The sequence below is a fragment of the Pelobates fuscus genome, chromosome 4, assembly GCF_036172605.1.
Source record: "Pelobates fuscus isolate aPelFus1 chromosome 4, aPelFus1.pri, whole genome shotgun sequence".
Lineage (NCBI taxonomy): Eukaryota > Metazoa > Chordata > Amphibia > Anura > Pelobatidae > Pelobates > Pelobates fuscus.
This window is the reverse complement of record NC_086320.1, coordinates 375,960,998-375,972,448: the sequence shown is the minus strand read 5'-3', so window position 1 is coordinate 375,972,448 and position 11,451 is coordinate 375,960,998. Positions and strand designations below refer to the sequence as shown.

The 11,451-nt window shown below is 40.2% G+C and overlaps 1 protein-coding gene across 5 annotated transcripts in view; it reads right to left on the bottom strand.

The window, feature by feature from the left end:
• Positions 1-232: 232 nt before the first annotated feature.
• Positions 233-11,451, bottom strand: part of GJC2 (gap junction protein gamma 2) — a 97,148-nt gene continuing 85,929 nt past the window's right edge. For all 5 annotated transcript variants that reach the window (XM_063452793.1, XM_063452795.1, XM_063452796.1 and 2 more), the window contains one exon: positions 233-2,778. In XM_063452793.1, coding sequence (XP_063308863.1) covers positions 1,526-2,758 — 1,233 coding nt within the window. In that variant the 5' untranslated portion in view covers positions 2,759-2,778 and the 3' untranslated portion in view covers positions 233-1,525. The remainder of the gene's footprint in view (positions 2,779-11,451) is intronic.

The following is an 11,451-nucleotide window of genomic DNA, read 5'->3' as shown; positions in this document are numbered from 1 at the left end:
GGCCACCAGTCTACCACTCTCCTATTCTCACCTGTAGAACATTGCAAACATTCTTATTATCGTTGTGTATTTTCTGTATATGTGTGTTTACAGTGTGTGTGTGTGTATATATATATATTTATTATAATTTTTTTTTACTTTTCTCTGTATATTTTGTAATGATGAGATGGTATTCTAATCTCCTAAATCAGACACAATGCTTTGAAGGATGGAACCAACGGTAAAAAGTGCATGTCATAAAACATAGCAAACATTTTATTTATTGAGACTCATTTTCTTAAAAATAATCTAGTGCAGCTTTCCTTTTACCAGTTTTATAGAGTCCTACTAAACCACGATGTACAAAATGCTACCTAATCAGTATCGGAAAAGTACTTTGGCCTAATAACAGACATTTACCAGTAATTCAAATGTTTGGAATAGTCATTACTGGAATAATTACCCTTTATTATAGAGACCCTTTTATGTACAACATGTTTATGGTTTAATAATAATAAAAAAAAAAGTAGAAAATGGCTTAAAAGTCTCGTTTTCTTCTTAATTTCTCTCTCTCTCCCTGGGAATTGGAAGGCACAGGACATCGTTTTGTTACCTTTTTCTCCTTAAAGTGGCTCTGTTATAAAAAAAAGTAAAGGCACCATCATATAGTATATTAAAATGTCTACATCGTGTATTGATTACTTTTAAAACAATAGTTTTGATTTTCAATATTCCAGTTGTTGATCACAGAGCGTCATTGCGGTGATCCAAGAACCATTTCCTGTTTCCTGCGCAGTAGACTGCAGAGAGCACCTCTGCAAATCACAGATTCTGATTGGTTGCTGACATCATGTGGATTTACATTTCTGATACAATTCTAAGATGGCCGCCTACATGCTAAAACACAGATATATATAACAGTGGTAATTCTAGCTAAGCGTAATATAGCCAGCTAAGAGGAAAGTAATATAAATCTAATTGTATCATTGCTTTTAACTTATGGACAAGCATTTTCAGGTAACAGTGCCACTTTAAATTGTACTATTTCCAAGTTTGAAACAGTTTTTATAGGAACAAACAATTGTGAAAACACATTCATGTTGTTTTGTTTTATATAAAAGACAATTAAAATTTTGTTACAGAACATCCCCACCCTACAAAGTCTGTATTCTATTAACTCTGTACAGAGCTTTTTTTTTTTTATAAAGCAAAATGCATTAGGGCTTTCGTGTGAGTTAAAAAACCACACAGCTGTTGTATGGATCTTGTGCCCAACAAGCTGGTGGTTAATTACAAACTAATGGTAATTAAAGACATAGTTCCATTTTTCTCAATCGTTTTAAAGGCCCATGGAATATAGAATCAAGGCTGGCAATGTACAATACTAGTTTAAATCCTGATAATTCTGTTAGAAAAAAAATGAAAATAGTTATATCTCGTAAAAAAAAATGTTACTTCGTAAATTATATTTGGGTTCTGCATTGATCCACGGAACATTGCTGGCACATTAAATAATCCACAAACTTCCAGTAGATTTCTGGTCAGTTTAAATCCATACCGATGTTTTTCCATCTTTGCTGCTGGTACTGCCTTTGTCGGAGCTGGTTTTAGGCTTAGCTCCTTGTTTCTCATGTGCTGTATTGACCCTGTTCTGTTCTATTACTGTCCCCCCTGAAGCTGGGCTGCTTGTCCTTGAAGGGAGAGCATTGACTTGTGTGTTGTAGCTCTGAAAAGCAATGTCTAATTGTTCCTGTGCAACCCGCAAATGTTTATGTAAAGCAGAAAGATCTGAAGGGACATTGTCATCGGGGCTTGTGCATTGTTGTTCTTGAGCAACGTTGGCTAAGTTCTGCTCGTGGTCCATCATACCAACTGGAACTTTGTTAGACCTTTCTGCTTTCACAACCATGTTATATTCTGGAGGACAGGTTATATTCTTTGGGTAGGAGTAGCTGTAAGGTAGCTGCCTGTGCTTGTTAGTCCTTTTGTTGCGAATAGCATCCCTCAGGGTTCCAAAACCTATGTGGAACATCTCACATATATTAAGTAATAAGCACAAGCAGCTCACCACATACATAATTAGAAGAAATATTGTCTTCTCTGTTGGCCTAGAAACAAAACAGTCTACAGTATGAGGACACGGGTGTGTACTACACTGGAAAGATGGTAGAACTTTAAAACCATACAAAAAATACTGACCAGTCAAAAAAGCTACTTCAAACACAGCCCTGCTTAACAACTGGAATACGTAGATTTTCATTAAGCCTTCTTCTTTGATGCGTCTACGGCCATCGTGCTTCTTGTTTTCCTTTTCTTTGTTTTCTGCTTTCTCTGGCTCAGTTGGCCCATTGTATATCATAGGCTCCTCTTCTTCTTCTTCTGGCTCATCAACATGTTGACCTGACCGCCATCTTGAGAAGGATTTTTTCTTCTTGAATGACTTATGTGTTTTTTCTTCTTCTGTAGATCGGGCAATCCTGTGAATGGCATAACCCAGATACATCACCGATGGAGCTGATATCATGATGATCTGGAAGACCCAAAATCGGACGTGAGAGAGGGGAGCAAAGGAGTCATAGCAGACATTGTCGCAGCCCGGCTGCTTGGTGTTACACGTGAATTTGCTCTGTTCATCTGAATAAATGGACTCCCCTCCAACGGCAGTCAATACTATTCGGAAGATGATGAGAACAGTAAGCCACACCTTCCCCACAAAGGTGGAGTGATTGTGGATCTCTTCTAAAAGACGGGTTAAAAAGCTCCAGCTCATGTTGGGCATAAGGACTACTCATTTATAACCTGTGGGTGACAGATACCATACAATTATACAATGTATCACATCAATGCTAAAACATACAGTCACATTCATATTATTTCAACTCAAGACAATGTTTTCAAAATGTTTAATAGGATAGGCTGGCACGATATTGACTATAAAGGTAACCTACTGACTTACTACTGACATTCTTTTCTCTGTGGACATTAAACCGCTGTATAAATCATGAATAGCCCGTGTTAACTTTTTTTTTGTGTATAATTAATATTATTACTTATTATTATTCTATTTTCTCTTAAACGCATTTTAAAGTTATACAGGATGATTCACTAAATCCATTTTTTCCAGTTTTGACTATTTTGACCAGCAATTTTAAATTCACTTTAGTGAAAAACCCTGTGAAAAAACGACATCACAATCCAGTTTAATTTTATTTTCAAGAATTTACCAACATATATTTGTTAAATATAGAAGATAATGAAAACTGTTTTAAAAAATCCAGAGATATGACGCGTTCACTTTGAAAGTTAAAGTTGGTGATCCTTCACTAAACGCCAAGCAATTTGAAATAATATCAATTAAGAACTAAGAATTGCTAATGTTTTTTAAGACTTTACGTTGGTTTTCAAGCTATTATTAATAACTTACTTTGAACTCTGTGCTGTTAATCACATTGTTCTATGTACTGCACTAAGTAAACCTGGGTTTCCCAGAAAAGCTTTTCCTCTCCAGAGTCCCGCACCAGTTGTAAACGTAGGATTAAACACTTAAAAGGTTACAGGCCTAGCAGCCAATCAAAAAGAATAAACCATTAAATATTATGAACAAGACAGTTATAACAAAAGTAAACCCATTCTATTTTACCCTATAAGCCACCTGCCTGAGCACAGTAGGAGTCATAATCCAGTAGCCCGTGTTCTAGAGTGTGACAGAGAGAAATAGTGTCCCTGCTTGCTGGCTGTAAGTGCTATAATAATTGTTATAAACTCTGCCCTTTGCACCTGGCAGTCAGCATAGAGAGCAAGATGAGGAAGAATATAAAAAAACAATGTTTTTTTCTCCTCCTCTAAACGAATGTGCGCCGTGACGGTGCCAAGATTTAACTAGATTGGAATAGCATTTGCTAAATGTTTAATTTACACATTTAAAAAAAAAAAAAACAGGTTTACATGAAAAATGTTCAACACGTTGTATGTGCATTCACGGCCTTTAATTTTATATATATATTATATTAGTTATTACATGGAGAGCAATGCTGTAATATTAGGAACAAGCACCATTAGCCGTTCCACCTGGTAAGTCTGTTCATTCTAGACACAGATTTCTCACAACCACCTCTTTCAATTTCTTTGTTGAAGAAAGAAAAGTAGAGAGAGGAAGAAAAACATTGATCTTATCTCAATGAGTCTTAAAATGATTTGACAGCATAATAAGCTTCCATAGGTATATTCAGCCAGCTTTAAATACTCTTCTTTCCACTCAATATTACAGTTCTCTAAGGTTCTAGAACACGTCATATTCACTCCGAGTTCCAATGGAATGTATTTGACAACAAAGCCCGCACGAAAAAGGATCATCGAAAGATTGATAATGTGTTGATTTAACCTTCCCAAATGTTGCCATTGAAATTCTAACTTTACAATAATTATTTAATGGCAAGAATATTTTTTTATGTGTTTGGAACCGTGAAGAGTATTATTAATGCTCTGGGAAATCATACACCCTTAATCCAATCTAATATCTCACGTAATGTGAAATAGTGTAAAAATGTTTGATGTGAGAGGATTTCCCCTTGTTTACCCTGGAAAGACTACAGTGATTGCTTTAATATATTCTTTGGGATATCTCCAACCCGGCTTCGCTGTCAAGAATGTGTCCTTATAAACACACTGGAATTTCAGCTGGAGAATTGCAATCTGTGCTGAATCTGTAATCCTTCCAGTCCAGTAGGAGATGTATTGGGGTGGAACTAGGTGAAATCCTATCAAGACCAGTCATTTCGTCTGCCCAGTGATGGGCAATAGCTCTCAACTCAACTTTACAGGAACTTTCTCTTCTGTACTTTATTCAATGAAAGCAGGCTGCAAACTGTTTTGGTGCAAACGTTAGTCAAAGTGATCACAGTTATTTTTTTTAAAACAGTACACTTCTAAATTCTCACAGACACTGGAGATGTCATGAACTGTACCTCCCATCACAGTACAGCGTACTACGGGTGTACATCCTTGTGTACTTAGATCACCTCCTAACCATAACTATTGTCTGGCTATCATTAACACCAATTCCAAGTACATCTAGGTTCTCAGCATCGTGTAAAAGGGCAGTTCTCTTATAAATGCAGTTAACTATACATTCCATGTAGCAAATAGCATACCTTCCGTCTATCCTAGATCATGCTGGACAGTCACAATTTTGGTCTCCCGTCCTACCATCCCTGGATTTCTCTATGGTGTCCTGCTCCTGGGGGCTCACACACAGAGCACATACAGGTCATTGGGCATAAGTGGAAATTGGAAGAAAGAGATAAAAAAAATATGGGGTCTTGGGATGTAGGAGATAAAATAAATGGGGAATTTAGAATTAGGTATTTGGTCACCTGTTAATTTCATGTCTTTTTTTCCCACAGCAAATTGGATGCTTAAAGCTGAGTTCTAAGTATAATATAGAGTAATGATAACCAGCACCATGAGATGTGCAGTCATACGGGTCCATCAATTCACACGCACTATGCATGGGTGGGCAACCTTCAGCACTATAGATGTTGCAGTTTACATCTCCTATAATGCTCTACAGCCATAATGGTGGGAAAGCATCAGAGGAAATGTAAGATGTAGTCTACGACCTCAGGAGTGTCAAAGGTTGCCTACCCCTACCCTGATGTGTTTCTTGTACCCCTGATTATGTATTTGTTCCTTGGTTATTGACTCTATGTAGTTTCTGATTTCTGGTATACCTCCATTTTGGATTGTTATCCAAATTTGGGCTAATCTGTATCTCTTCTCAGCGTCTCTTTGACTATTCTGCTGCCTTTCCAGGCTCAGTGTTTCACCTTCCTTAAGGCAATTATATAAGGTCCCCAAGAACTGGTAATACGTGGCTATCCTTTACTATTCCTATCTCTCTGCTTCTGACATATTCTTTGCAGGTTGTGCTAGACTGGGCAGTAGGAGATACAAAATATGGGACATGAAAAGTATGAGATAAATTATATGTGACAATGGTATAACTAATAAATGGGGATGGTGCAAGAGGGACTAAAACAAAACATATGGGGACAATAGGGGCCCATGTATACAAAATGGTTCTGGGGCAAAGTTACACAAATCACCCTGGAAACCAATAGACTTGTTCTACTGATTGCTCAACTTTTGTCCCACAGAATTTCCAGAGAAAACAATATGGACTAAAAGGAACTTAATGTTTCTAGCGCTTAAAGCACACTCCCAGCACAGGAACCTGACTTTAATACGTCTTCCTTCTTAGACTCAAGTTAATCTAAGAACAAAAATTGTGTCATTAAAATCACTAGAACATTATCAGATGTTCCATGGTGACCTCCAGTTCCTTCCAACATGAAAACGCTTCCTTCGTGCATCGTAATGAGATTTACTGAACTCGCCAGAAAGAATATAAACAATGACGGATGATCGTTGTTGTTAATATAATGATGATGAATGTCATAAAGGTCACAAAAACATTAGTGATGGTATAAATCACTATAGGCACCATGGCGGTGAGCGAGTGACTCATTCGCCACTCTAGCAGTTAATATGCATAAAGGACCCAGTAGGAAGTGGCAGGTATTTGAAGAAATAAATTAATATTTTTGAGGTTAACCTTTCTCATAAAACAGTCTTTAATCCCTGTAAACATCTGGGTGATTAGTCCCTGAAGCCCGCCCTATCAATGTCTATGATATGTCCTCTTGCGAGTTTCAATGTAATAAACAAAAGGCATTCTCTATCTGTACCAGAGGGTAAAGATTATCCGTTATATCATTTTATAATCCGTATATCAACCACTAGCCTGGCGCAATTCTCTTTTGTACATGAGACGTATCTGCAGTCACATAATGATGCTATTAAAACATCTGGTTATTTGTATCAGAACATTCAAATGTGTGTCCATACATATATTACAGCACATACAAATCAAGCTAAGTCTCAAATACAAATCAAGGTAAATTCCGTCAAGATTTGCCTGAATTACACACACAGGGGTTTATTGACTGAACAACAAAATGAGAATTAAAAAAAAAACAAATTGCAAACATTTGCCAAGAAATAGTGATTTGGAAAAATTCTATAGTCATATTAACACAGCTGTCTAAATTCTAAGTGAAAAAGCTTCTGAAAATGTCTAAATCCAACACCCCTTAATATGGAGAATAACTGACATTGTGGCACCTAAAATAGACTGCATGAAAAGCCTACAGATCTGTACTATGGACTCACCCAAAATATCCTTATTCATAGATTATTGAGTCGCCATAAAGGGTTTAAAGTGTCAGTTGGCGTTTGAGCAGTGCTGTTATAGAGCCGCATTTGTGAGAGCACAACATCATTACCAAGCAGTGTGTCACTGCGCCATTTTAAACTACACCCCTAGATTTAATGTTAGGGGAGAGAGAGGGCTAGTAGCTAGGATAAAAGGTGAAATGTGTCAGGGGGTCTGAGGAAAGAGTTAGGAAATGCCTGCTTTCAAGATGCTGCAGACTGTAACCATTATTCTCCACCAGGTCCAGCATCCAATGTTCATGAGGATTAGGATGTGTACCTACCGCCGGATTACAGAACAGACAAAACGGCCCAAAAAGCTCATAAATAAAAAAATAAATACAAATAAAATAATGGTAGAACAACTTTTTTTGAATATGCATGATTAAAAAAATTAGAGTAAGAGGCGGTATATTTGCACATTAAAAAGCCATGAGGCTGTGGTGCATTATGGGGGTCAAACACTGGGTTTATATTTAACCCCTTAAGGACACATGACATGTCTGACACGTCATGATTCCCTTTTATTCCAGAAGTTTGGTCCTTAAGGGGTTAAGAAGGTACATACATATAAACTAACCATTTCACAGAAGGAGTAGTTCACCAGGCCCTTAGGCAGGGATATCCCCTGATGCCACAAACAGCCAGACAATACGTCTCACAAAAATGGATTTTAAATTTGAAAAAACTACCACTAGAGAGCGGTGTGTACCCACCACCCACTGTAATTACGCCAACCATAATATATGGCTCTATAACGACAGTGTGATCTGATGAATCCATAACCATTGCTTCGTAGCTTTTAAGACAGCTGACGTTTTAAAGTGAATCTCATGCAGGCACTGCGGCTATAGACTACTTACAGATGCGATGGCTATAGTCCACATGCAGGCACTGCGGCTATAGACTACTTACAGATGGGATGGCTATAGTCCACGTGCAGGCACTGCGGCTATAGACTACTTACAGATGCGATGGCTATAGTCCACATGCAGGCACTGCGGCTATAGACTACTTACAGATGCGATGGCTATAGTTCACATGCAGGCACTGCGGCTATAGACTACTTACAGATGCGATGGCAATAGTCCACATGCAGGCACTGCGGTTATAGACTACTTACAGATGCGATGGCTATAGTCCACATGCAGGCACTGCGGCTATAGACTACTTACAGATGCGATGGCAATAGTCCACATGCAGGCACTGCGGCTATAGACTACTTACAGATGCGATGGCTATAGTCGACATGCAGGCACTGCGGCTATAGACTACTTAAAGATGCGATGGCTATAGTTCACATGCAGGCACTGCGGCTATAGACTACTTACAGATGCGATGGCTATAGTCCACATGCAGGCACTGCGGCTATAGACTACTTACAGATGCGATGGCTATAGTCCACATGCAGGCACTGCGGCTATAGACTACTTACAGATGCGATGGCTATAGTCCACATGCAGGCACTGCGGCTATAGACTACTTACAGATGCGATGGCTATAGTTCACATGCAGGCACTGCGGCTATAGACTACTTACAGATGCGATGGCTATAGTCCACATGCAGGCACTGCGGCTATAGACTACTTACAGATGCGATGGCTATAGTCCACATGCAGGCACTGCGGCTATAGACTACTTACAGATGCGATGGCTATAGTCCACATGCAGGCACTGCGGCTATAGACTACTTACAGATGCGATGGCTATAGTTCACATGCAGGCACTGCGGCTATAGACTACTTACAGATGCGATGGCTATAGTTCACATGCAGGCACTGCGGCTATAGACTACTTACAGATGCGATGGCTATAGTTCACATGCAGGCACTGCGGCTATAGACTACTTACAGATGCGATGGCTATAGTCCACATGCAGGCACTGCGGCTATAGACTACTTACAGATGCGATGGCAATAGTCCACATGCAGGCACTGCGGCTATAGACTACTTACAGATGCGATGGCTATAGTCGACATGCAGGCACTGCGGCTATAGACTACTTAAAGATGCGATGGCTATAGTCCACATGCAGGCACTGCGGCTATAGACTACTTACAGATGCGATGGCTATAGTCCACATGCAGGCACTGCGGCTATAGACTACTTACAGATGCGATGGCTATAGTCCACATGCAGGCACTGCGGCTATAGACTACTTACAGATGCGATGGCTATAGTCCACATGCAGGCACTGCGGCTATAGACTACTTACAGATGCGATGGCTATAGTTCACATGCAGGCACTGCGGCTATAGACTACTTACAGATGCGATGGCTATAGTTCACATGCAGGCACTGCGGCTATAGACTACTTACAGATGCGATGGCTATAGTTCACATGCAGGCACTGCGGCTATAGACTACTTACAGATGCGATGGCTATAGTTCACATGCAGACACTGCGGCTATAGACTACTTCAGATGCGATGGCTATAGTCCACATGCAGGCACTGCGGTTATTGACTACTTACAGATGCGATGGCTATAGTCCACATGCAGGCACTGCGGCTATAGACTACTTACAGATGCGATGGCTATAGTCCACATGCAGGCACTGCGGATATAGACTACTTACAGATGCGATGGCTATAGTCCACATGCAGGCACTGCAGCTATAGACTACTTACAGATGCGATGGCTATAGTTCACATGCAGGCACTGCGGTTATTGACTACTTACAGATGCGATGGCTATAGTTCACATGCAGGCACTGCAGCTATAGACTACTTACAGATGCGATGGCTATAGTTCACATGCAGGCACTGCGGTTATTGACTACTTACAGATGCGATGGCTATAGTTCACATGCAGGCACTGCGGCTATAGACTACTTACAGATGGGATGGCTATAGTCCACATGCAGGCACTGCGGCTATAGACTACTTACAGATGCGATGGCTATAGTCCACATGCAGGCACTGCGGCTATAGACTACTTACAGATGCGATGGCTATAGTTCACATGCAGGCACTGCGGTTATTGACTACTTACAGATGCGATGGCTATAGTTCACATGCAGGCACTGCGGCTATAGACTACTTACAGATGCGATGGCTATAGTTCACATGCAGGCACTGCGGTTATTGACTACTTACAGATGCGATGGCTATAGTTCACATGCAGGCACTGCAGCTATAGACTACTTACAGATGCGATGGCTATAGTCCACGTGCAGGTAATGCAGTTATTGACTACTTACAGATGCGATGGCTATAGTCCACATGCAGGCACTGCGGTTATTGACTACTTACAGATGCGATGGCTATAGTCCACATGTAGGCACTGCGGCTATAGACTACTTACAGATGCGATGGCTATAGTCCACATGCAGGCACTGCGGCTATAGACTACTTACAGATGCGATGGCTATAGTCCACATGCAGGCACTGCGGCTATAGACTACTTACAGATGCGATGGCTATAGTTCACATGCAGGCACTGCGGCTATAGACTACTTACAGATGCGATGGCTATAGTCCACATGCAGGCACTGCGGCTATTGACTACTTACAGATGGGATGGCTATAGTCCACATGCAGGCACTGTGGCTATAGACCATCAATGGAAATATTTACTATCAAGAACACTCTGTCTTATCAATTTAAGGGCCACTTTAAGGTGAACTTGTTTTAACTCATTTTCAATGCATTAAAAAATATCCATTAAAAAGTATACCCCCCAATTTCTTAATTTTTCAAGGTTTTCCTAAGGATACAATCTGTTTCCACTGACGGTGCTATTTCACTAAAATTCCAATGCCGTCAAATTAGAAAAGAAAGAGCAAGATTATTGACTTGTGGTCAAGACTGAAGTTGACAAGACTCAATGAAAGACTCTCACGGTGGCAAAACTTGGTCTACGGAGGATCCTGTACTCTTTTGGGATTCTCCATACACATCTACTAGAGGCTGGATTAACCCTGCTATGTAAACTGCTATGTTTACATGTGAAGGGTTAAAACCTGAGGGACATTGCACACAGACCACTTCATTGCGCTGAAGTGGCCTGGGTGACTATAGTGTCCCTTTAAAGTGATAAAACAGGCACCTTCACTGCTAGTGTCCATCCCACTCTACTCACACCTGGTCCCTGCAACTATCCTGCTCTGCTCACAGCTAGTCTGTGTCCATCCCACTCTACTCACACTTGTGTCCATCTTGCTCGACGCCTACTTCCTCTGTGTCCATCCCGTTCTGC